This window comes from Sinocyclocheilus grahami, unplaced genomic scaffold (assembly GCF_001515645.1).
Source record: "Sinocyclocheilus grahami isolate Dianchi unplaced genomic scaffold, SAMN03320097.WGS_v1.1 scaffold99.1, whole genome shotgun sequence".
Classification (NCBI taxonomy): domain Eukaryota; kingdom Metazoa; phylum Chordata; class Actinopteri; order Cypriniformes; family Cyprinidae; genus Sinocyclocheilus; species Sinocyclocheilus grahami.
Genome location: NW_015505278.1, coordinates 26,926 through 54,879, shown reverse-complemented (window position 1 = coordinate 54,879; position 27,954 = coordinate 26,926). Strand labels below are relative to the sequence as shown.

The 27,954-nt window shown below is 36.9% G+C and overlaps 2 protein-coding genes across 2 annotated transcripts in view; both read right to left on the bottom strand.

The window, feature by feature from the left end:
* Nucleotides 1–572: 572 nt before the first annotated feature.
* Nucleotides 573–7,104, bottom strand: LOC107588195 (cell number regulator 9-like). The gene is made up of 5 exons (XM_016276223.1): nt 5,684–7,104; nt 4,488–4,570; nt 1,877–1,999; nt 1,544–1,731; nt 573–587 (listed from the first exon to the last, which is right to left on the bottom strand). Exons 1-5 carry the CDS (start codon nt 5,833–5,835, stop codon nt 573–575), a joined length of 561 nt encoding a protein of 186 aa, XP_016131709.1. The 5' UTR covers nt 5,836–7,104.
* Nucleotides 7,105–9,123: 2,019 nt separating this feature from the next.
* Nucleotides 9,124–27,954, bottom strand: part of LOC107588194 (fragile X mental retardation syndrome-related protein 1-like) — a 28,002-nt gene continuing 9,171 nt past the window's right edge. The window contains exons 2-16 of the mRNA XM_016276222.1: nt 26,400–26,452; nt 24,095–24,188; nt 21,231–21,302; nt 19,353–19,501; nt 18,434–18,527; nt 18,232–18,348; nt 17,730–17,900; nt 17,549–17,627; nt 17,249–17,406; nt 16,950–17,036; nt 15,804–16,023; nt 14,051–14,221; nt 12,788–12,991; nt 9,649–9,747; nt 9,124–9,257 (exon numbers count right to left, since the gene is read on the bottom strand). Coding sequence (XP_016131708.1) covers nt 9,124–9,257; nt 9,649–9,747; nt 12,788–12,991; nt 14,051–14,221; nt 15,804–16,023; nt 16,950–17,036; nt 17,249–17,406; nt 17,549–17,627; nt 17,730–17,900; nt 18,232–18,348; nt 18,434–18,527; nt 19,353–19,501; nt 21,231–21,302; nt 24,095–24,188; nt 26,400–26,452 — 1,902 coding nt within the window. The remainder of the gene's footprint in view (nt 9,258–9,648; nt 9,748–12,787; nt 12,992–14,050; nt 14,222–15,803; nt 16,024–16,949; nt 17,037–17,248; nt 17,407–17,548; nt 17,628–17,729; nt 17,901–18,231; nt 18,349–18,433; nt 18,528–19,352; nt 19,502–21,230; nt 21,303–24,094; nt 24,189–26,399; nt 26,453–27,954) is intronic.

The following is a 27,954-nucleotide window of genomic DNA, read 5'->3' as shown; positions in this document are numbered from 1 at the left end:
GGGCAAGGAGACAAGGAGTCTCAGATGAAATTTGTGCCACTAGTTGACCATGTCCTTGTCCATGGTTATGACTATGAGGGAGGCTGGGCAATGAGTTCAGCCAAACTTAAGTTGCTTCACCGTCACCTCGATCATAAGAACCTTCAGGGAGGAAAACAGGTAGGTGTACCTCAGTGTACTCTACTGTAACTTTTGAGTGCTGTACTCTGTTACAACACATGCATCAAATTGCCTTACATACAGATAGAGTTTCTGTCTGCTTCCATTTTGTAAAAAGGATGTTACAGTTACAGTAATCAGTACTTCTATTTTTGTAGGACACAGAGACGATGGAATGGAAGAAGCCTGACTAGACATTTCAGCTGATGCCAGGGGTGGATCAGGCATGCAAGAGGATTTCCCCCCGCTGCCTAGCTAGGGCCAGTATAGCCTGTGATGTTGACGAGATTCTCTGGCCTGACCCAGAACAAAGATGTGATGCTGGGGCAGATTATTTTTTTGTTGTCGTTTGGTTTATTGTACTGTACAGTACATTAAGGAATAAAAAATGTGCAAATGTACACACGTGTTCATTATGTGAAAAGTTCCTTGAGGGGGACAACCACAAGCAACATAACTTATTACTGGTTTTTGTAGTATTGTTTTGAATTTATCTCACCAGTGTGTAAGACTATGTTGTAGTGTGTGTGTTTTTGAAAGCTTGTGTATGATGTCTGAGGGAAAAGTTTGGTTTTTCAGCAAGAGTGAATGGTTTTGAGTGTAGAGCTTCATTTTGACCTGAAAATAGGATGTTTGGGGAATTGGGTGAGACGTTATGGATTTGTGTTTACTGTTTTGAGAATATGAGGCATAGTTTCAAGAAATGTGTTTAAGCAATCGAGAAAAACTGTAAATTGATCAAAAGTGACAGTAAAGACTTTTTCACACTGACAAATATTTGTATTATAAATAAATTATACTGATACAAATATTTTTGTGACGTGAGATGTGGTCAAGTATGGTGACCCATACTCAGAATTAGTGCTCTGCATTTACCCATCCAAAGTGCACACACACAGCAGTGAACACACACACCCCCGGAGCAGTGGGCAGCCATTATTGCTGCGGCGCCCGGGGAGCAGTTGGGGGTTCGGTGCCTTGCTCAAGGGCACCTCAGTCGTGGTATTGAAGGTGGAAGAGAGCACTGTACATTCACTCCCCCCACCTACAATCCCTGCCGTTACAAGACTCAAACCCTCAACCTTTGGGTTACGAGTCCGACTCTCTAACCATTAGGCCACGACTTCCCTCTGTTTATCCAAAAATTCTGAAAATGTATGTATTGGGATTTCCACAACAATATGAAGCCACACAACTGTTTTCATCATTGATAATAATAATAAGAAATGGTTCTTAAACAGCAAATCAGGATATTAGAATGATTTCTGAAGGATCATGTGACACTGAAGACTGGAGTAATGGCTGCTGAAAATTCAGCTTTGCATCAAAGAAATAAATTAAAATTTAAAATATATGACAATAGAAAACAGTTATTTAAAATTGCGTAATTGTATAGTGATGCTGTATTTACCTTAATGTGGAATCTCTCTCTCATACTGCTCCTCATGGAGAGAGTAATTGGATGCAAAATGCCACCAAAGCATATCTCCAGCAGGGGGAGACAGAGACACTCTCCAAATTCCTCACTGGTCTTACACATGAGGCAGTATGGACACCAGAAACCACAGCAACCTACCACAGAAAAGCAGATGACATTGAACTGCTTTCAGATCATTCACAAGCTCACAGTTTATTCTCATCATTCTTCACACATACAAACATAGACTGTAGTCGATATGTCCTGTTTTTCCTCTTTCTCTCTCAACCCCACACTTACAGATGCCCATGTCTTCACAGCAGTCACACACTCCGCTGCTCCACTGGTTTAACATCACATTATTAGTGGTCACCACCAAGGCTGGCTGGACACTTACAGCTGGATATGCCATCATGAACTGACCTGGGAAAACACATTTGAAAATCCAGACAAATCAGAATGCTCATCATAAACATAAACACACACACACACACACTTTTAATAAATAAAGAGATTTGTATTTATTTATAGAGGCATATGTTTAAATACATGCACATTATTTAATAATAATAATAATAATAATAATAATTATTATTATTATTATTAAGCAGCAAAATTAAATTTAATTAGTTTTGAGGGTTCCACTTAATGGACATGTTAAAGTAAGACACTTTTTAAAATCTCTTCTGTAATAATAATAATAATAATAATAATAATTATTATTATTATTATTATTAAGCAAAATTAAATTTAATTAGTTTTGAGGGTTCCACTTAATGGACATGTTAAAGTAAGACACTTTTTAAAATCTCTTCTGATGGATTAATATTTTGAGTTATCATGGCATAAACCCTTACAAGAGTTAATGTCAGGATATTTACAGTCTACATGTTGCTGGCAGATGTGAGATCACATGTGCAACCCCTCTAAATTTAGCTGGTTTTACATCACTTTACATTCTAGTTGGTCTACAAACATTAAATAACTGTCCCCACTTTGTATGACAATACAGATAGCAGTGTTATTCACATTTAAATTACATTGGAATTTAAATTACTATGGAAGCTGCTCCATCAGCGATCACAAGGCTCTCCAGAGTCGTGAGAGCAGCTGAAATCATTAAAGGCACCAAATTACCCACCTTACAGGGGTAGTGTAAAAAACACCCTTTTTACCCTGTCAAAATCAGCTGTTTTCAGCAAGCCGTTCTAGTTCGTGTTGCTTTAAATGCTAATGAACTTTGCTGACCCTGCCCCTCTCTTCCGTGGGGTGACGAGCAGACTGTAAACTTCAGCCGCGAAACTTGTTAACTAGCACATATTAGGAAAGGCGATTTGCAAAGATTCATAAAAAAACCCTTATACTCACTTCTTCTGTAGATGAAGCTGGATCATGAATGATTCGCGCAAACTTAAACGCATTTAGGCAGATCGGGGATCGGCGCATTCATTTAAAAAACAAAAGTAACATTAATCCTCTGCGTCTTCAGCGGCTCAGATGTCCGGAGTAAATGACGACTGTTATGTTCATTATTATATCCAGCAACAAAACACCTCAATTGCTTAATCTGAGACATTTTGTCTTCTCCTGCAACAGAGTCGACACAATCGCGTACAGCTCTCGGCTCACTCAGGGCGGGTCTTAAGGTAAGACGGACTTGTCAATCAACTATCGTGGGAGTGGCCTGTGCAGAACTATGTCATTCTGACAGGAATCTCAGAACAGCCTGATTTGAGAAAGAGGATTTTAAAATAGGGATAAAAAAAAAAAAACACTGGGTGGATTTTTATCATTATAGGGTGAATGTGTACACACACTTCCAACACAACATTTATGTTCAAACAACAACAAAAGTGAATTTTGCATCCGATGACCCCTTTAATACTCACTACACTCCTTACAAATATGTATACAACACATATACCTCATGGTGACTATTTTTCTTTACAAAGATCATTTGCACTTTAAAAACAGACTGCACATACTACAAACATTTTTTTTCTCTTCTCTCTAATGGTTTGTATTATAGTGCACTTATATTGTATTGCACTAATGTAGAATGCCTTAGCCTCAGCTTTTCAATGTGCAAATTGTCACTGACATTGTACACATGATAAATAAACTTGAAACTTTTGAATTGGATATTTGAGAGTAAAAAGCTTTTATCTGTGAATCTTCCAAAAGCTCCCATTTTAATCTTTCTGAGTCAGTGGTATCTTTTGCAAGCAAACGATAGATTGCAGCCTGTAAACATTGAGTCAGACAGAGAGGTTTTACATTGCATCACTTAAAAAAAAATAAAAAAAATAAAATACCGCTAAGAGCTACAAGAGTGTGCCATGATCAAATATCTCCACTACAATCAGAGAAACTTGATCGGGACTGAAAAAGATTCCCCACATGCAGGGCCGGTCCTCTCCCACACCCCAGCACAGAGGAACACAATGCAAATTTCCACACCTTTTACTGCAGGTGTGGTATCAGTAAAAAGTATCAGAGCATAAAAATGGGGAACGGAACACGAGATGGAAAATAGAGGAGTGTGGTTTCACAGATGGAAAACATTCAGCTTAAATACATGTAGCAGTGTGGTAAATGCTGTAAAAAAAAGTGCTATAGAAGATCGCAAGAATGTGATTTAAAAAATATAAAAAGGTGCTTCTATCAATTACAATTAAAAATGTGCCCTATCTGGACATGCTTGAGAATTTGAGAAACAAAACATTTCTAGGCATTTTTGTTGCGGTGCCACCACTTTAAAAGCTATTAAGAAAAACAACAATCCTTAATTATCTGAAAAAATAATTTAATTTAAAAAAGTCATCAGATATAGGAACAGTACAGAAATGGAACACTACAGAAAGCAACTGATGTATATTATTTACACAAGTCTAGAAACCAGTGTACTTGCCTGAAGCCTGGTCTTCAGAGGGTGTCGATGCACTGCTGTTCACAGGGGGAGGAAGTGACAAATGTTCTAGGTGGAGCACCAGTCTGCGTGATTACAGGTGGTGGTCACAGATGAAGATGTTTGCTCTGAAACGTCACACAACCCCTACCCTGCACCATTATGAATACAGCAGGTGTATTTCTATTGTGTTCAACAAAGTAAAGACAACCATTGGATTTCATTATTCATATTTTCCATTTTTATTTTAAATGTAAAGTTTTAGTAATTTTGTTGTGTTGTCATTTTTAGTGTATGTATATATATATAACAAAACCGGTCTGTAGGCACTGAGCATAATAAAGGTTTCCTAAACAACGATGCAAAACGTAAACACTGCAGTGATGAATCTGTAAACATACGTAGGTTAAGCTCTGGTAACAAATGCATTTTCAAATTGAAGGTCTTATTTATCCGTGACATCTGAACCTGGGATCAGGTTCTAAACCTCCATTATGCGTTTTAGTATTCATAAACAAAAGCAAATATGGCCAGTAATATAATACTGTTATCCTATCAATCCCGTAAAATAAACTCTGCAGTCTGCCTCTTCATAAAGCCAAGCAATCCAAAAATTAGACGATTTGAGTGTTTAGGATGTATGAGGCACTCCCACATGGACCTCATAGTCTGTCTTGATCAGTACGCAAGAGATGAAATAGTCTTTTGTATTTAGCAGTGTTCGAATTGTGTCAAAGCTCTTATAACTAAATGTATTTCTTTTTCTTATCGTTGAGAAAACCTAATAACCTAATGACTGTTTGTCGGTTCCAAGATAAAAGCTTTTTCAATATCAGTTGGTGTACCAAACAAATATCTTACCCATAGGCAGAGAGTGAACCAACTGCAGGGTAAGGCTAAAGTAACGTTAGTGTAACACACACCAAAAACCTGTTTAGAAAAGTACCAGATATGGTGTCATGAAATATTTGAATACGACTGAATTTGTATTTGAAGTGATCACAATTGAATAAAAACATTCTAAGTTTCTAATTATAACACTTTAATTTTCAGTTATTCAAACAGTAAATTATGCAATGGAGCAAAGAACACTTACATTAAAGACCGCTGACTTCAGGCTAGCCAGAGTTTAAGCACTCAAAACTCCTGTTATAATCAATGAAGCGGTATACACACTTTATGATAAATGGATTACTTACATCGTACATACTTCTGCACTTTGTTGCTTACGTTGAGAGAATTCGCGAGTTTCAGTCAGAATTCGGTCAGCGAGCGCGCGCGCACACACAACGAAACTCCGGTGTTTCAGCGAGGACTCATCTGGACGCTTCTGATTGGCCGTTGCTTTCATAAACTCAAAAGAATCGTGTGATTAGTTATAATGCGCAACGGCTGTAAAAAGAAATATGATGTAACATGAACGGGTCTAATTTAATACAGTAATTTACACTTTTCGTTTTATTTCCATTTTCACTAGTTTCGTTTCAAGTATTATAGTTTTACAGGAGTTAATTTTTTGGGGGATTTATAGAGGGTCCTTTAATGCTTATGGGAGGTCTCTCATCATTTACTCACTTTTGAAAATCCTCTCATCATTTACTCACCCTCATGCTGTCAGACGTATTTGACTTTCTTCTGTGGAAAACAAGATGTTTAGAATCCATTGCTGCGCATTCTTATAATTTAAGTGGATGGGACCCTCAAAAGTCAATGCATCAAAAACCACACAAAACAAACATGATAATCCCTACAAACTCAATTGAGGACTCAATGACTCAAAGGTAGATTATTTTTCTAAAGATCTCTGTTTGTCCTCCAAAGAAGTCAAATTAATCTTGGATGGCATGAGGGTGTGTAAATGAGTACATTGTCATTGTTGGGTGGAGAATCCATTTAATATCATATCTAGTTTGACCATTTCTTTCTTTATACTTATCATTTTCTGGGAAAAATACTAGATTTGTTTAAGAGTTTCAGATCCTATTTTGCACCCCATTCGTGTAAAGTGCACAAACCGGAACCAGACTCTGCACACAGGTGTCATTCCAGAAATAATTTATTTCACTTCCATTTTAATCGTTTTTGTTTTTCTGATGTGGAAAGAAAAAGAAAAAAAACTTAGAGAGAGCAGGAACCAAGATGACGGTAACAATGTGAGGGAACGCTACCTCCCTTTAACCATGACAACCAGGGACACGACAAACGCTCCATGACCTTCTCTGCCACAGCATCAGATCTCCCAGCTGAGACAGAAGAGGCCAAAACCCCATTTAACCAAACTGGAAAGTATTATAATGCTCTTGGATGTACATGCGTGTGTGAGTGTGAACCAATGCATCTGTCTCAGTGTTTCTGGCTTTATCTTAATATGGTTTCACTGTTCCCAGAGTGCCTTCTAGATCATCAAGACTAACCATCCACACCAGAGGGTCACCAATCCCCTCCTGCTGTTCATTTAGTTGTGGGCTGGAAGCTATTGAGCGTGCGCACGCCCCTTTCCACGTTCATATTCATCCCACCTTCCTTCCACATATGGTGGGGAAAGAGATGCTGAAATACTGAATCAACACTGAACCTGTCAGTTCAACAACCTCTCTCTTTAGCTCTGTTTGAAAAGTCTGCGCGATTCATTTAGGGGTAGGAGTTTATATGAATGCATGTCTGAGGGGAACTCACTGTCTTTAGAAAAGTTTAGATGGTATTTTTTCTTTTCATCTTGCCTCTGTATAATGCATATTAAAATTCATAAATTCAGCTGCTTTGTTTACAGTGGAAACCAATGAAATGCTTTAAGCGCCACCTGCTGTCAGAGAGTTAATCTAATTCAGTTCTGCTGTTTCATGCAGATATTTTTATTTATAGTTTCACAAAACTGAAGTCAAACCATTCTGTTTTTGCTTCAAATTTCGAAATTATACAATCTAATTTAGTTTAAAAACTGCTCATGTTGCATGTATGCAGCATCTTTGTTTGGATCAAGATTAAAATGCAGTGGTTGCCTCTAATTTTAAATGGAAAGAGCACAGACAAAGCCTTAGTTTGTTTATATGAAGAGATTTCTTTTATTTGTGTTACTTATTTATTTGATTTGGGGCTTGTTTTAAAATTGCAATGTAGTTTTGTTATTTACATTTACATTATATTTAAATTTTGTCATTTAGCTGACGCTTTTATCCAAAGCGATTTACAAATGAGGACAATAGAAGCAATCAAAACCAACAAAAGAGCAGTAATATGCAAGTGCTATATTAGTATATTATTATAGTGTTATATTTCAATTTCACAAAGAAATGTGCAGCATTTTGTCCAAGCAATAATAAAAGGACACTTTAATTTATAATTTGTCTTAAATCTAATTTTGTAAAAAAAATAAATAAGAATCGTGAATCGAATCGAATCGTGAGTTGAGTGAATCGTTACATCCCTAGTAAAAGCTGATAACAGGCTCATCCGGGTAACTGAAGTCAGCACTGTACTCTTGCTAGGAACAGTTTTTGCTGGTGGAAGCTTTGCGTTTCGTTAGCTAATAAAATATTAAAACTCGATTCAATATTATGTGTACAATTATTTAATTATGTCATCCTGGTATCGCGGACTCACTCTTTCGTTTCATACAAATGCAGCTGCTGCCATTTTGCGACCATTGTTTTGTACACTGTAATGGATTATATATTATATAACTAACATACTGGTAAGATTTTAAAACAGTTTTGTCTTAAATCAATATCTTTTGTCGCCATAATTATTTATGTGGTGAAATGTTGTGTAATATGCGGTATGACTGCACCATTTCCCTTAAATTTCCGTCTAGTTTGAACTGCTGTCTTAACAGAAGCTTTGCGTTCAAATATTTCAACTCAAATCAATATTTTGCGTCTAATTATTTACTTATGCGGTAAGAAGCTGTGTAATAAACAGGATAATGTACATCCAGCTGATTGTTATCGCAGAATAACCGCAGACAGGGTGATCAGGACCCTGACTGCGATAACAACGGCTGGATGTACATTACCCCATACATATGCAATGCATATTTCAAAGTGAAGTTGTACTGTAAAATAAATGTATTATAATTATTATTATTATATTTTTTAATTTGTTATATATTTATAAAAAATAATTATATTTATATTAAAATTATATATTAATAATATAATATTTATGATATAAAAAATGTTTTTATTTTATTTTATATTTGTAAACACAAATATATGCAAGTATAAATATTAAAATATTAATATTAAGAAAAATAACAATAACAAAATTTTTTTTTTATTATTTCATAGTTTCATTGATAAATAAATGACAAAATATTGGCCGAATTGTGCGGCTCTAAAGGCCCGTTCACACTGAGGACGATAACTATAAAGATATAGTTCTAAAAATCATTCTCAATATTAAAGAATAGCAGAGTCCATATCGTTCGCTGGTGTGGACGCTAATATCGTTATCTTTATAGTTATCGTTGTTGGTGTGAACGGGGCTTAAAGCCTGAAGCTTTTTTTCCTCTCAATAATTATAAAAATAATAATAATAAAATCTGTATAATATATACATCTAAAATAATCCATATATATATTTATATATTTTAAAATATGAAATAAAATCACAATTAAATTTCTCCCCAAATTGTGCAGTCTTAATCTGAGGCGTGTTTTGTGTTGTTGTATTTGTAGACCTTGGGGTGGGACGTGTGCTGTGTCACCTCCTTCTTCCCTGGGAGATTCTGTCTGCTCTGGGAATCGGCACGAGAGATGAAGTCAGCAACAGTAACTATCAACAGAGAGAGCAACAGTTGTCAGGTTGAGGGGGAAAAAGCAGCAAGTGATCAAACAAGCGAAGTAATCCAATTACCTACAGCAAACTCTTTAAATTGCATTTATATCTCACACCTTCTGTAGGCCATGACTGTGAAATTAACATCACAAAAAAGCCAACCAAATCTGCAAATATCACCAATTACAATCTAGTTTTTTGCTAGTTTAGATCTGGTCAGCAACAATCCCAGTCCCTTCTCTCTCAACAATTACTTCCTGTCACTCTCTACTAAAGCTGAATAACAAAGAGGAAAATAGCCTTAAAAGCTTAAATGAATCTTCAACTCTCTGTAGTCCCCTCCTGTCAGTTTTGCTCCTACATCTTTGAACCCTTCCCACTCTCTCACTTGGCTGTCTGTCAGGGCTGGTGGAGCCTCCCTCAGGATGATTGCCACGGTTACGACGGCGGCGGCTTCTATTGCGGCGCTGGGGCCTGCCCTCCTCTTCTGAGAGAAATAATTAAAGACAAAGAGAGCATGAGATGCAATGACCAATTTATTTTCAGTTTATCTTCTGAGCCACAAGAAATTCCCATCAAGCAAATTTCCTTGATGATTCTTTATGACCCCAAGGCTTTCCTAATCTTCCTAGTCTTTTCTGATAATGCTCTCTCAAGTATACAGATACTCCTGTTTTACAAATGTAACTTTTTGCCTAAATTCCGATCAAAGGTTCTGTTGTACAAGAGTAGCTTTCCAGTTGCCATTACCTTGGAAATAGATGATGTTCTCTTTATTCCGGAGACAATTTTAGCCCATTGAGTGACTAAACTAAAAAAAAAAGAATCTTTAAAGAGAGGCCAGTAAAATTTAAAATGAACACTTGCATTAAATTGATCAAAAATTGCCACCACAGGAATAAATTACATTTTAAAATATATTGAAATAGAAAAGAGTTATTTAAAACTGTAATATTTCATAGCATTACAGTTTTTACTTTTACTTCATCAAATAAATGCAGCCTTGGTAAGCATAAGCGACTTCTTTCAAAAACATTTGCAAGAAATACTACCAACCCCCCAAAAAAGCAGAACTACATCATTTGACCACATTAGCTGCATATCACATCACCACTTTCTTTCCAAATAGTCAGGTGCTTAAAAAAAACTAAACAAAACTGTGGAGCAGCCAACCAGTGAATAACAAGACAACAAATGAAGAGAGACGCACAGAAGCCGCTTTCTCTCTGTTGCATTGCACACCATTTATGTTATTTACGGTCATTTGTTTTGTAAATTAACTAAGACAAACTAACAAATCAAAAACTGTAACTAACAAAAATAGTTTAGAACTTTTTTCCGGGGGCGGACACATACACGGGGTTATCTGGCAAACAAAACAAGAAAATGATTTTCCTTGAAACTAACTAGTAACGTATCTGCCATTGCATTAGCCATTAACAAACTCAGACTACAGATTATGGTGGGATATTTGAAACAGCAATACCAAGAATGTTTACTCACTACAATATGGTGCAAACACATGTAACATTTAGGATGCTTTTGATATCAAGTTTTGCTGGTTAGCTTTGTCCTTGACAGGGTACAAGATGACCTACAATCTAAAACATGACATTTCTGAAACTGTTTTGTTCAAAATAAATAAAGGTAAATTAAATACTATGAAATTAATATAAAATAGGAAATATACAAAGTTCAGTTCAATTAACAACAACAAAAACAATAAAATGGTCCAAGAACTGGTCGCTTAAACAGGATTTGTACAGATACTGCCAAATAAAATGACAGGACTTTCAATGACTTGCACTACTTTTTTGGTTTTCAAGGACTAAAATCAGATCTCACTTATCAATGTTATTATCTTTCAAATTCTAATAAAACAAAATGGTAGAAATAAAGTGCAGCACATGCAAAGAATGCAATGACTGTGGCAACTTTAACATTTGAAAGGATACTATGGCAAAGTTGTTGCATATTCAAACTGCATGAATATATGATTGACTTGAAGAATGAAAGCTATATAATACACTTGGAAAATTATGAGCTTTATCACACTCATAGACCCTAGGGGTGTGACAATACACTTCGCTCACAAGGTGAGACAAAATGCAGATACTTGGTTCACTAGAACGAGACAATGTTTTAATACTTTAAGAAATTTTCAAATGACAAAATATTTGTCTTTTAAATCACAAAAAGTAAACCAATGCAGTTGAATTTTGAAATGTTTTAACTAACCTAGTGCTTAACTAATGATTATTTTGCTAATCAAGTAATCTACTGATTATTTTGACAAGTGAGTAATCTGATATTTTTTAGTAATACAAATAGAACTAAGTGGAAAAACAGGCTTTAATATGACTATATTTATCTATAAAGTAACGATTAGGCAATAATAATTGGCCTCAAATAAAGTATCAAAACTAAGTACATGGTTTTATTGAACAACACTGTTAAATTCATAATGTAATATGCCTATATTATAACATACCTGCAGAGGGCGCCAACGGCCTGGTGATGTTTCATATGATTCAACGTTTAAATCCATTTAATTTCAATATTTGGCCACATGCAAAGACCGGATGCGCGTGCAGTTGCAGTACTGTATTAAAGCTTTAATCAGGATAAAACTGTATATAAAAAGCTAACATAAACAGTAGCATTTACAAATAACAGCGTATCTAAAAGTATGAGACCACAACAAACAAAAAACACAGGCCTACCATTAAAAGCTCTGCGTGCATAAGTTCTGCACGATCCTCTTCAATAATATCCTCTGCTTCTCAATTGGGCTCAAACTGATAGGCGATATTAACGATGCAGTTGTTTACAATACAACCGGAGCACATGCTGCCGAGGTGAGGGGCGTTTAGACTCACGCTAGATGCGGTTTAGCCAATCACAACACACTGGGCTAGCTAACCAATCAGAGCCCATCGCCTATTTCTGAGGGAGGGGCTTCATAAAAGAAGGAAATGATCAGCCCGTTTCTCAGAGAAGGGACAGAGAGGTGTGGAATAAAAGGTAAATTATGTGAAAAATAATGCGTTTTTAAAAAAACAAAGCATTAACATGTTAGACTGCACCCCATAAACACAAAGCCTAGAAAAAAACCCAGTGAACCACCCCTTTAATAGCTTTTCTATGTAAATATAGATTACGCTAGATGGAAATCTTTGACCATTGCGCCTCGCAGCTTTTTCAATGTGTCGCGCTCGAGACCCAGGCTTCTTTTCCATTCATCAGCTGCGACTCTGCAATTGGATACTAATGTGCGTCTCGTGTTTATAAAAGCAAAAACTTCTGATTGGCTAGTAATGTTAGTTTGGTTGAGAGTGAAAGCTGTGTTCCTCTCATACATTGGTAGGCGAACTCATGATCTCTAACGTGATATCAACAAGTGTTTTTAAATGTAGGACGACTATCTTTTTTTTCACGCCAGAGATCCGGCACGGTGCCGGAGAACTTTTAGCCCCGTCATCTTAATCAACCTGTGTGCATCAAAATAAACTGAAACTTTGTCATACCCAGTCCATTCTCACTGGCGGCTGCCTGACTGTCTGATTCATTAGCAGCTGCATCCATAAGGCTGGGTTCCTGGTCATTACGGCGACGACGTGAACGTCTCCTGCGGTCAGTGCCACCCATGCTCTCACTGGCATCTGTATCACCACCTATTTCACCTTCTCCCTCCAGCAGAGAGTACGGGTTACTGTCTGGATCTCGGAGAACTGGAATGTACACAAATACACAGATGTTCAGCAGGGCACAAATTATGATAAACAGGAGACTGCATGCTTAGGCTACCAAGCATTAAAAAAAAAAAAAAAAAAAGTAATTTGTAGTCATTTCACCCTATAAGTTTTATTGATTTTGCTTAAAAATAGGGATGCACCCGGTATCGGGCCCGATACTGGCCTCCTGTACCGTTTTTAGTTAAAATGCCCCGATACCAAACGCCGATACCACACAGCATGTGATAAGCGCCATATTCAAACAAAGAAACACTGACAACAGACAGCAGGAAGGAGTTATGGATGTCTACTACGAAGTATATGTATGCAATGAATATAATGTTAAACATTGAGTATTAACGCCTGTATAGCTGGTGTGTGCGAGCTGATAAACAAAGTACACTCAGTGGATTGAGGACGCGGTGGCGCAGATGCGCGAGCTTGTCGCGTGAATATACCTTTCTCACAGACATCATTGGAAAGTTTGTAGTTTGGTCAGATATGTCAAAAACAAGTAAGTAAAACAATGCACAAGTTACTTAATGGTAGGGGGGGGGAGAGAGAGAGAGAGAGAGAGAGAGAGAGAGACAGGTATGTATTACATACCTTTTTATCAGAATTATCTAGCATTATCAAGATGAATTTGTTCTGACAGTTTATCTCTGAGTTCTTGTCATATTTTATTACCATTTTCTAAACTATAGCGAATAAACTGTGATAATGTGAGAAATGTTGAAGGTGTCTGAATAAATATTGGTTTGACTATCTATTTGATAAATTAAGTTAACCAACTAACATTATACATACCCTTTTGGTTTCTGTACCCAATATTTAAAAAATGTACAAAGGCAATAAAAATATTGGTATCGGCAAGTACCAAAAATAAAAGTATCGTATCGGGCGAGTACTGGAAAAAGTGGTATCGGTGCATCCCTACTTCTATCCAATTAAGTTTTTTACATCATAACTAGAAAAAAAAGAAAAGAAAAGATTAATATTCGCTCTAGAAATTCTGAGACTCTAAGACCGTTTTTATTAATAGCAATCAGTATGTACCTGAGCTGATAGTGTTAGTGTTTCGGGGCCCTGGTCCTCCCCGGCCCCTACCAGTGCTGGAGCCACGGCCACGACCTCCACGCTTGGAACCCCTGTCATCTCCTCCAACACCTTTTGGCCTGGGCTCCCGCTCTCCTATCTCTTCTGTCTCTGACATTTCAGAGTTTGTCCCTGCAGAAAGACATTGTTACGGAGCAATTCTTTTACAGTCACAGTTACAGTGACAATCATTCAGTTAATAAACACCCCATTTTTATATTTACTTCCGACAACTGCGTTAAAAGCAGGATGTGATAGCACTATTATTTGAAGCCATTTGGGGTCAATGAGTCCCATTTATTGTAGTAATTTTTCACAAAAATATTACAGGATGGATATAAAGTTTGCATATGATTTTTAGTAATCCCAAATGACAATATAAATTATATATAGCGTACAACACGGCCAGTGTTGGGCTAGTTACTCCAAAAATGCAATTTATTACTCGTTACTAGTTACTCCTTTCAAAAGTAATATTATTACTTTACTTATTATTATCTGGCAACAGTAATTAGTTACACTACTAGTTACATTACTTTTCCTTCATGCCCCACAGAAGTTGTAATTGTGTATCTTCCCCATACAATTCTTCTAAAATGTTACTAACAATTTATTTCTGCCTCACCATTTGACCAGAATCTACACTGGATCGCAGTCAGATCGCAGTTTTTACAAACACTCAATGGTGATTGATGGTGACTTAAGAAAACGTGTTGTATTAATTGTTATGTGTAGCTTGAAGCTAATTGTAGCTATGATTATATTTCATGAAGTATTTTATCAAAAGAAATCACATAAATTCATAAGATTTTTAATTATAGTAATATAATTAATATGGGGATCAGACAGAGGGATGTGGGTGGGTACAAGTGTAAAGTAATGCCACAAATTCCACATCTGCGTTCAGATCACAAAATCAGTGTAATGGCAATATTTCCATCCCCTGAATGTAAGCTTTTCCATATTCCAAGCTTTCCTGATGCACTGGTGACTTCATGTGCCTGTGCGAGTCGTGAAAATTATGAAAATAAACCTAGGAATTATTTTATTCTTCGATTTCAAATCAGTAGGGGTTCAGGCATCAAAAGTAACTAAGTAACGAGCTGTTTTATGGATGGTAACTGTAATATTATTACTGAAATCTTATTAGTAATTAGTTACACTACTAGTTACTGCAAAAAGTAATATTATTACAGTAACTAGTTACTGCCCAACACTGAACGGGGCACCCTATATGGAAAATGCATGTAAAAAGTAGTTTATTTTGTAAAAATAAAGAAAAGGAAAAAAAAACAACACAAACCTTTTGACCCACATGCATGGAGCAAAATTTAGTAATGCAAATACTTCACCTAAAGACAATATGTTTTGCACAACATTAAAGATAATACTCGTTCAAAATAGAACATTAAATATTAGATCAAGAACAGAAATTACTCTATACTGTAACTTCAAGGATCACGTCAAGATCTCGTCAAGGATCCGACAAATTTCCAGGTTTATGTAGATGTTTAGACAAGTGCGCCATCTAGTGGTTTAGAGCAAAATAAAAGCAAATCTGCCTTTTATCCAGGGTAATCAGGAAATTCTTTTTCTGGAAGTGAACTAATCCTTTAACCGATCTGTACCCGAAATCTTGTTATACGTCATGAAATTGATAATTTAATGTACAGACTGTCCAAAACATATGAGCATCATGGGAGTTGCATCTCACCATAGCCAGAGTATGCATTGTTAGATTTGCGTCCACGTCCTCTTCCTCCATAGGTGCGTGTGGTCTGCAGGGAGTTGGTGCTCTCGTCCGTGAGGTAACCGCGTTCACGCTCGCCAGCGACCCCTGAACCAGAGCGGCTGGGGGGTGCGCGATATCCCACCCCAATCTGACGGAGCTGTTCATCAATCTGTAAGCGCTCGAGACGCAACTGCTCCACCTCCTATCAATCCCAGAGACAGAAAGCACTGTCACGCATTGCTGTTAAACTACAAGCAGAGTTATAGAAAACAGGAATAGAGCTCACAAAAGTAATACAATGTAATCATTTCTATTTTTTGTTTAATCGCAAAATAGGGAAAAACATGCTATTATTATCTATGACAATATATAAGATAATATGATACAATATGTAAAATAATTAATACATATATAATACAATATATGATAAGAAAATATTAAAATATATTATATAGCAATAAAATAATATATAATAAAAGACCAGATAAAATATAATAATATTTTTTGGGGGAAAATGAATAAATAAATGTTTAATATCTATTTATAGATATTATCCATTTATACAATATATTATCTATGCTAATACTATCTATTTATACAATATAATATTATAATATACAAGACAACAAAATATTAGAATTATAAAAAAAAATTAATTAATGGTTTTAAGTGCAAAAGGGGGAAAACAATTGCAACGTGTGACAGCTGCTGGTTTGAAACAGCAGCTGAACGCTGACAGAGGAGGGCAACGTGGTACAGCTGGACCGGGATGGAGAGAGGAAATGGCTATTTTGAGAAGCGACTGGGTAGACAGCATGTAATCCACACTTTGCCTGCTCCCCCACCAAATCTACCCCCAATGGGGGTATTTTTAGCATCAGTTGGTGGTTAAGTTCGACCAACAGCTTCCCATGAAGGAGGAGATCAGCTGACCAGTCAAGAGACAGTTCATTTCAAAAGTTAATCTTTAGTATGGCACAATGAATTCAATATATCTTTGTATAATGTTTCAACATTTGAAAACGTTTGAGTCTTGAACAATAACAGAACAAACAGGGAATTTCCAGACACCCTTCAGCAACTGCCATCAGTTCAGAGACTGAACACCCTTCATGCCTGTTGACTAACCTGAAGGTAGGCCACATGGTACTCGAGCAAGGCCTGGGCGTTACTGATGTTCTCTTTGGTTCCAACAAAGATAAAGGGAACCATTCCCTGCACAACGAAGGAAAAGGAGGGATAACATTTGTGATGTCAGTAAAGTCAGAAGCTATCTCAGATGTTAAATTATTAAAAATGCTCAAAATGTGTGTACACTTGCATGAAAATAAACAGCTTGTTACTAATATTGTGTTGTTTTCCTCACTGAGGTTTTATTTAGCTGTAACAGTGAGAGGTTTGTTGTATCAGGTGGGCGGCTCATTCACCTCTTGGCTGCTGACAGTGTTGTCTCTGCCAGCCCCCTGCCTGCCTACCTCCTCCCTGGGCGGCTTTTTATCATTGTCCCCTTCGATCCGGACTCGAACCACGCCCGATTTGTCTACTATTTCTTGGATAATTTTGCCATTTTTGCCAATGACTTTGCCTGTTGTGTAAGAGAGCGAAAATCACTGGGTAAGAACACTTGGGCTTTGGCAGATTTCCAGAATTTATGCTTAGCTAAGGTCTGTCCACAAATGAACTGCATTCAGAAGTCCTAAACGAAATATGTCTAATAAGCAACTGACCTACAAGGTTCCTTGGAACCTGGAAGGAATCCTCCTTAAACTCCAGATAGGTCCTGGCCTGCTTCACAGCCTCTGGGGTCTTGAGTCAGAAAGAACAACCCATCAAAATCACTGCTGTCTTACATGTATCTTTATAAAAAATAAAAATCATACAAGATGAACTCAAAGAAAAGATAAATACCTCTCCATAGATCCTGAATGTGCAGCTCTCTTCTTCCAGCTCAATGGCAGTGATGCCGGGAACTTTGCGGGCCTGCTGGATGTTGGCACCGTGAGAACCGATGGCCAGACCCATTAGTTCCTCACGCACCTTCACTTCTTCCTGATACGCAGACGCCAGCTGTTTACTCGTCTGCAGTACACACAAAAACATGCAAATGTTGAGCTGGTTGTCTGTTTAATTAAACCACAGGGGGAATCCAGCATGACAAGAACAAGCACATAATGACAAGAAAAAAACAAAACGAAAAACACAGAAAAAGAATTGCACTAACAAACAACAGTATAACAAGAAGTCTGAAGTACTATTTCTATTAATTGGTCAAGTGGATATGATTAACAGTCAATGCAATAATCTCAAACTAGCTATTATATCTTCACATGCAACTTTCTCTGTTAGGACTGGCTAATGTATTTTGCAAGTAAAATGAGTAACAAAAAAATCCCCATGTGTATTTGTGTACCTCTAAGTGTTTAGTGGCCTCCTCGTTACGGGACATAAGCATGAGTTTGGTGCGAATACTCCGGAAGTGCATGTCACTCAGTAGGGCTGCTCGTTTCACAGTGCACTCATTTGTGGACTGATGAGAAAGAGACAGATTTGGTTAAGACACAATGTATTTTTCAGTATCACAATGAGAGTGTAAATAAGAATTAAACACTGACCAGGACAATAAGTTGGTGTGTAAAGGTGTTGTAGAAGATGCAGTTGGCTCCGATTGATTTCCTGAAGTCTTTGTGGATGTTCTCGGTCAAACAGCTGCATCATTCAGAATAGAAAAGAATACATTTAAATCTTTCGAAATATATTTAATTTAGGGACCCATGAAATTCATTTTATTTTCCCCTAAATTCAGTGTTCTCATTTAATTTTTTACTCTTATCGTCAAAAACTGAAAAGAAATGAATAAAACTTTAACAGTTTAATCAATCTTTTAAAATGTAATCAAATAAAACTAATTAATTTACAACAAAACATTGCAGTTGGATTTTTTTGTCAAATAAGATGTGGAAATGAAATCATGGATGAAAAATAGCTTAGTTGTATGATATTTCTTAAAAATATTAGTAGGAGCATTATTATTATTATTAGTAGTAGTACATTTTAGCATACAATAATTGTATTTCTTTCATTTCAAGTTAACCTGAACTTTTATTTTTTGGTGGTTTGTCGTGAAGATCTTTCAGTGCAGTAGTTTTTCAGTTTGTAGCTTTTCTCAAATGAAATGGTGAAAAGCTTGTGAAATGACTCGCTTTTCGGCAGAAGCCAAAAACAGTGTGTTTGAGTTTGTGTAGCAGTTGAAAGCATGCCACTGATTCACAAAGGGACACGCAGAACATGCAGACTTACCAGTGACATGCACTGACTGGCTTATGTCATGTTTATTCCTGCTGTGCGATTAATCCATATTGGGTAAAAATCTCCAGAGTTTATCATAGTTATCAACAAATCTTATTGCAATCTCGATATGATATTGCTTATTGCCCAGCCCTATCACACACAGTTTGTTGAGGTTGACATCGAGGTAGAAACCCAGTATGTGACTAAAAAGTGGACTATCAGAAGACTGCATGTGTGACTTACATGTCTCTGAGATCCTCGGGTACAGCGATGGGGACTTTGTAAAAGGTGTTTTCAGAGGAGGGGATGCTGGGATTGACTGGCCGGATTCGTTCCGATGTGACAATTTCATTGTATGTGGCGTCACAGGCTGCGTATTCAATCACATAGAACTGAACAGAAAAAATATATATTTAAAATACATCACAATGCCCATCACACTCATGAAACAAACCAATGTCTGCATGCTGAACACAGTTAATAGTTTCGGTAGTTACATTGGATTATTATACCAATTATTACTCTCTGGAATATTTTTGATTACACAAACACGGCATTCTTGAATCTAATATTTTTGTATAATGACTGTTAAGATGTGTATTTGACCATTTAATAAAATAATTTAACCTTAAACCAATTGTTCATGCCAATTTGGAAAGTAGCTATGTAATAAGCAGGATAATTGTACAGTCAGCTTTGAATCTGGCTCTTGTTGGGTTTATTTTGTGGTAATGAGCAGCTGACTGTTTATTACACAAGTCACAATGGCCTCTTTCACACCCTCACCACTTTAAAGACACCGCAAACAGACTGAAGCTGCTCAAAGACAGTTTTGTTGTGCTAGACCACTAGCTCAAAATGCCAGTAACTAGTCAATGTGATGAGATGCATTAGCACAGCACACGCTCAGAGTTACTGAAGCTATCTTGCAGAGAGAAGCTCTAAGCCAACATTAAGTATTAAGTAAGAAAATCGATTGAAGACTAAAAACAAACCCTATAATAACACAGAGCAGCCACATCTCATATCAGCAGTAACACACGACTACACTCAGTGGCATAGAATGCAGTCAAAAGTCAAGTCTAAATTCGTCCTATTATTTGACTGCCCCAGTATCAGAAAGAAAGTGTGCAAGAGGGAGAAGACAGTTCCCCAGTGCTGTATGTAACATTATGAGAGCTCTGCCTGTCAATCCACCTAATTAGCCAAAATGTGTGTGGAAGCAGGTTTGAACGAGACCTTGCCAGGGAACAGTGAACAGCAGACATAAGCTTTGAGGAGTTTAAGCAGTGTTAATGAACTTCTATGTGTGTATCAAAAAAAGGAAAAGCAGCAATTTATATAGTAAATGTTGTAAATGTTAGCATTTTACTAGAACCGATCAATAATGCGCCAGGTTCAAGCAAAGCTCTGTGGCATGGTTACTACAAGAAATATTTTAGATGTGTCCCTCAGTTTAAAATAAAATTAAATGAATTAACTTTCACTTTAGATCAACTGGGCAATACATTGAACCAGGATATATGTTAAAATACACAAGTTTAAATAATAATTGATTATTCTTTATAATTAAAAATAATTCATATTAAAGATTAATAAAACTGTCCATCAATAAAAACATTCATAAATATACAGTCATACTCTTTGGAACAACTATTAATGCAAAGGGACAAGTCCAAAATATTTTTCTGGCAATGACAGCATATGAACCCAGAACATTCGTTAAACCTGATGCCTAAGCGTGACCCATTTAGAGGATCCCAGATGTCTTTAAACAGACCTACATTTTGCGGTTGTTTATCTTGCTCATGCATACTGAATGCATATTCTAGAGCTTAAGGCGATCTGCTATTAGATCACCAGGGGGTTCAGTCTGACTCAATAAATGAGATCACTCTAGTGTTTATGGGTAACTGGGTCAGTGCTGCAGATGTGTGTGTTAAAGGCCTACTAGACCCAAAAAGACCTGAAACACCCTCAATCAATATTCATATATTCACATTGGACTCAACTTCAGAGGCCAACAGAGTGAATAATGAGAGACAGAACCCTTGAAATACAGACCCCGTAACCCACATCTGATCAAACATGTGCTCACTTGCACACCTGGACCTGACTTACCTCTCCCTTCATCATCCTCACCCTCGCCAACCACCAGCCGCAGGGCTCCTGCTCGTTGGCTCTGGAGTAAACCTGCAGGAGAAAGACCAGGTCAGGTGATTGCATGTTGGGAAGCACTGAAAGAAATGGCCAGTCTGTGTGTTTAACAGAAAGCAAGAAACTAATTAGTACCCTTCTTTGTACCATAAAAGGTGTGTGCTACAGTATGGAGAGAAAAAAAATTAACAAAAGACAATGCAGAATGTGCCAGGTATTAGGGGTGGGACAATATATCGATATGGCGATATATCATTGTCCTTCATGCGATACGGGAATCGATATCTGGCGCCAAATACCGATATTTTACTACAATACAATACTACAATTTACTACAATATATTACTACAATAAGGCACTCTATATAGATTTCCCTGCTCCCAGCATCTAAAAAATGTGTGATAAAAAACTGCCCCGGAACAGCTATCAGCATGGACTGTAGGCATCGATGACGTTATTATTGCAGAGCGCATATTGAGTCTGTGAGTAGCCTAACCTCTCTGCTCAGATCGCAGGTGAATTTCCCTCACTATATGAGCGAGAGAGTTTTGTCAACAAAACTGGATGGCTCTACCTCCCTCTCAGATATTACAAGTGCGCGTTAGGGCACCGACCGGTAGTAACATCTGCATCTATGGCATGGACGATGAAACAAAACCTCTTCAGAGCCGTAATGCCGCGCTGAAGTGTGCAGTGTGTTTGCTTGCTGCGTGTCTACATTTGAAATAACGAACCTGAGCGCACAAAAGACGCGATGTGAATTGCTTTTCCCCCCTGCACGTCATGTGTGTGGGGCTCCATTTTTATGATGAGAGGAGAGGAAAGGTTGAGAATGCACTCCAGGTAAATTTTGAAATGTACCAGGTTTATATATAGGCTATATATAAAGTTGATAAGCAGTTAAACGTGTTAGTTTACACACAAAGAAAAGTGTAAGCTTTTAGTAAGTCCAAGAATAAAATGATTAATTTCCTTAGCATGTTAAATTTGCTTTCTAACAGTTTGAACTTGAATAAAGAGAGAAAACTTGCACTTAACCTTTTCACAGGTATTTTGTTTTCATAGTTAGACAGATATCGTGATGTATCATTATAGAATTGTCTAGCAATATATCGATTATCGCAGAATCGCGATATTATCGTATCGTGTGCCATGTATCGCACCCTGTATTTCCACCCCTACCAGGTATGTTTGTATCTAGTGGTCGACTTGAAAATGCCAATACCTAGAGAGTAGGATACATGATATATATGATTTAATGATAGCAAATAAGACTTGCTCCACACATTTCTTGTAATTTAAAGAACACATTCTCACAATATTTAGTCAATTCATTGAAGAGTACTTGAAATCAAAACATGCATCAATAAAGCATAATTCATTGACAGTGCTGCATTATTCACTGACAATGCTGTTGCACAAGTATTAAAATACTGGCTGATACTAATATTACAGATATCGTGATGTATCATTATAGAATTGTCTAGCAATATATCGATTATCACAGAATCGCGATATTATCGTATCGTGTGCCATGTATCGCACCCTGCATTTCCACCCCTACCAGGTATGTTTGTATCTAGTGGTCGACTTGAAAATGCCAATACCTAGAGAGTAGGATACATGATATATATGATTTAATGATAGCAAATAAGACTTGCTCCACACATTTCTTGTAATTTAAAGAACACATTCTCACAATATTTAGTCAATTCATTGAAGAGTACTTGAAATCAAAACATGCATCAATAAAGCATAATTCATTGACAGTGCTGCATTATTCACTGACAATGCTGTTGCACAAGTATTAAAATACTGGCTGATACTAATATTTTGATAAGTACTTTCATGTTATGACTAATAACAGAAACGGTAGATAGTGAAATTCTATATTGCTTTATCCAAAACGCACTGGAAATTAATTCAGGCATCACAATCACTAATATCAGCCATTAACAGACATACTGCATTTGCCTCTAAAATGGACAAATATCAAAAGATTAATTGGTTCATTACTAATTGTGCAATTTAAGTTATACAGGTATTGGCATGATATTGTGTATGAACAGGTATCTTCCAACATGATCAAACTGACTCTTTAGTACACGCTGTTGCACAAGTATTAAAATACTGGCTGATACTAATATTTTGATAAGTACTTTCATGTTATGACTAATAACAGAAACGGTAGATAGTGAAATTCCATATTGCTTTATCCAAAACGCACTGGAAATTAATTCAGGCATCACAATCACTAATATCAGCTATTAACAGACATACTGCATTTGCCTCTAAAATGGACAAATATCAAAAGATTAATTGGTTCATTACTAATTGTGCAATTTAAGTTATACAGGTATTGGCATGATATTGTGTATGAACAGGTATCTTCCAACATGATCAAACTGACTCTTTAGTACACATAATTCAGAAGAAAAGAAATGTTGGCTTTCATCAAAATATATGAACTTCTGTCTCTGAATTGACTTTTCTGCTTACATAACAATGGCTGCATGGGCAGTGAGAAAATAACACCATTGTCTATATTTCAAGATCTAATCAAATCTCATGGATATTTTAGATTTCTCTCTAAAACATACCACATTACCAAAGTTAAATGTGTTGTAAAGACTTTTCATGTTGTCTTTAAAGACTGACCCATGTTTAGGACTAAGGAAAGTGATGTAAGATGAGAGTCTGATATATGTTTTGAAAGCAGAGCGTTTCAAAGGGCTATTTCTCCAGTGATGATTCATATGTGGGGGGCCTTTTTTCAGGGTGATGATTTGAGGAGTGTTCCGGGTGTTTCAGAGTGAATATATCCCTACCTCCACCTCATCTCCCTCACAAATGTCCTTGTGGTAATCGGTTGGGGGTGGCAACCTCACGTCACTGAACGGCAGTTGTCTCTCTGGTTGCCAGCTAGTGGAAAGAAGCCACACACATAGACACAGGTGTCAGTAAGTTTTCTAAAGACAGAACAGGTATAACGACACCCCACCTCCAAAAACCATGGGCTCACTGACCCAACAAACCCAATGCCGAGATGATCAACACAGTTATTGTTGATTGTGATTATCATTGCTGCTTCTTGTTTTTTTATGTTCCTGTGCTCTTTTGTTTATTCTGTATTCCTGTCTTAAATTTTATATGTATACTACTCTTACATTGTAAAGCGATTTGAGAAGCTCCTTTAAAGTCGTTACAGAAAATAAAATTATTATTATTAGTTTAATGGAATATATTTACAATTTAGTAAAGAGGAGAGGTGTCAACACTGAGATATGAGGGGTCACTGTGGATCTACTGAAATGAGCAAATCATATGCTCTCAGAAACTTTTAAAAATCACAACTTTGAATAATTCACTCCAAATAGGTCCAAAACACTAGCCGTTTACTCATTCAGCTATAAACTTCAGACTTTTCTTGAAATCTCTCACACACTGTCACAATCTTCACTATTATACACAAATCGAACAAAATCGTAAGCAGATGGTGTCAGAGAGATGTTGGTGCTCCTGCTTGTACATGGGTCAGCAGAACCATCCCAAGAATGGCAGGGCCACTGTCCCGTGCTCCCCTGCCTGCATACCTCACCGGGCTATTTATGGATCTCACTCAGGCCGAAACAGGGAGTGAGAGAAGGAAAAAAAGACTGAGATAAAGATGGGGGGGGAGTAGGGAGACATGGGGGGAAAAAGTGGGAAGGAGAACTTGCGTGAACAGGAGAACTTAGAACGAGCGAGTTAGCACAGGTGCTGAGAGAGACAGGCTGGAGCACACTGCTAAAGGAAAAGTGGAAAAGATCTATCAGTTAAGCTCCAAAGAAAAGAAGTTGATTAGGAGATGAGCACAATCAGATCATATCACTATAGACAAAAAGCTAATTTTTTTTAAAGTGCTGCATTTTAAGAGTGACCTATAATATCTGTATAGTAAAAATACAGACACGTACAGATCAATCTACTTGTACATGTTCATATTATTATGTATTTAATAAAATGATTACATCCACATTTCTTTATTTATACAAAATATATACTGTTCAAAAGTTTTGGGTCAGTAAGATTTTTTTTTTTATGTTTCTGAAAATACCTTTTATACTCACCAAGGCTGTATTTATTTGATCAAAATACAGTAAAAACAGTAATATTATGAAATATTACTACAATTAAACAAACACTTTCTATTAATGCATTTTAAAATGTCACTAATTCCTGAGATGGCAAAGCTGAATTCTCAGCAGTCATTACTCCAATCTTTAGTGTACTATGACCCATCAGCATTTATTTGTTTTAGAAATCTTTAGGAACACAATAAGTGTTTTACTGTGACTTTTGACCCATTTAAAACAACCTTGCTGAATAAAAGCGTTTTAAAATCTTACTAACCCCAAACTATTGAACGTAGTGTGTTTTATATATGTAAAATAATAAAAAAAAATATATATATTATATGAGAGCTGACTGGAAAGAATCCAGACCAGCCATGCAATATGAAAAATACGAGATGAGAGATGCAATACAATGAAAACGCAGCTATGGGCAACTGACGATTGGCAGCTTCATCACAGCAATGTGCCCACACCATGCATCACGTCTTGTGCAGAGTTTTTTGCCGAAACATCAAATCACCCAGGTGACCCGGCCCCCCTACAGCCCAGATTTGGCACCCAAAACTAAAATCACCTTTGAAGGGCACTGAAGCGTCATTGTCCCATGTACAATGTTTCTTGTATCATCTTCAATAAATGTCTCTAGTTTTCATATTACATGGCTGGATAATTTCCGGACAGCCCTCGTATATATAAACATACATAGTGTGTGTGTGTGTGTGTGTGTATACATGCAAACAAATATGTATTATTTGATATTATTCTTATTTAAATTATGAATTTATATAACATCAACATAACTGATGGACCGACTGCAGTACCATTGGTAAAACACCCTGTTAAAGACCCTAGAGATACATATACTGCATTTTAACAGAGTAAAACTCTTCTCGGCTAACCTTATATTTTTGTTGTTTGTGTAGGTGGCAAAGTGTGAACACTCATCACAAGCAAAACCTTGTGAAACAGGCAGAGGCTTTGGGAAAGAGTCTGTACAGGAAACGTTCAGCCAACTTACTTGTTTTCAAAGACTATTGTGAGGGAGTCTTCATGTACATCCTTGATGAACCCCTAAAAAAAGAAGAGAAAATATGTTCAGCATAAGTGTTTTATATGGAACCAAGTTAGCATCTGTTGATGAGGGAGCTACATTGCTAACAAAATCTTTGTGAAATGCAAAGGTAATACAAAAGCATGTGCTGTTATTCATTACATTTATTAAACAGACAAAGCAACGTGTATATATGTGCCACAAACGTGGAAACAAGCACATCACAGGTGTAGCATTTGCTAGCTTGTGAATGAGACGTAATTGGGCAGTCGGGGGGAGGCACCCAAAGTCCCCTCCTCAAAATCTGTTCCTCATCCATCACTCTTCCTTCCTCCACAAATCTATCAGAGCTGCCATAAAACGATTACTCCAGTCGCCACCCCAATCATAGCTCAGCTACATACAGACAATGCCTAATATGGGACGGAGAGACTGAGACGAGAGGGAAAGAGAGAAAATTAAACAGAATGAGTGCCAGTATGTAACCTGCCTGAAAGAGACAGGCTGGTCACAGGAAAACTAGCACAAGTGCATATGCAGACCTGTTAAGAGTCACAAGACACATGGATTCACATACCATCTAATGCATGAATCTGAATCACGGTTGCCAAATCCACATTATCCAGATGAAAGAGGTTTCTACAGTATTTCTTTCTGTATGTCTATAGGGCAATGTACTGAACCAGTGTAATAAAAAAAAAAAGTAAATGTGCAAAACAACAAATAAAAAAAAACTATCAGCTATTAAAAATATATATATTATTTAAAATGCCTGCTCATTAACAAGTCAGCAAAAGAGCCTGAAAGCAACTGGGCAGTCTTTTAATATAGACTGTCCTGTATTGAATCCATTCCAACATACTAGACTGAAGTCACATATTCCTATGTCTGCTGACGGTTATGCCTAGGAGAGGCACAGTCTTACGTTGGGGTGTCAATTTTGGGAATGTGACACTACAGACGTGCAGGACCCAACTGGATGAGTGGCAAATAACTAATCTATGATGGAGACTTTTGGCCATGTGCGTACTCCATTCATTGCCCCGCATGTGGGGAACCTTACAGAAACCTTGAAGTTAATTAACAAACAAAACAAAAAAATATTTTCTATTCGTTTTATGAATAGGTTTTGTAAAACGTCCATTTATTCATTTGGAAAAAACACTTGACAACAAGACTGAAAATACATATTTAAGACGGGACTGAAAATATTACCTTAGGAATTGGCACATATCGGTTGCTCTGATTTCTAATCTAAATACTGAGGCACACTTTGCCCTATGATACTACTTGATGTCCAAAGTATTGGAAACATTATAAAGATTTCATCCACTCATAACCTGGATACAAAACCAAGACTTTGGAAACTTCTCAAGGGCACCTCAAATCCCAGACCAGGTTTTCATGAAGAGGAAAGTGCTGACACTTCTGGTTGGGATTACGCATTAATAGAGATTTGGAAGAACACATGTGATAATGTTAACAGCAAAAAAATGCAGAAGGCATATATAAACAGAACAGA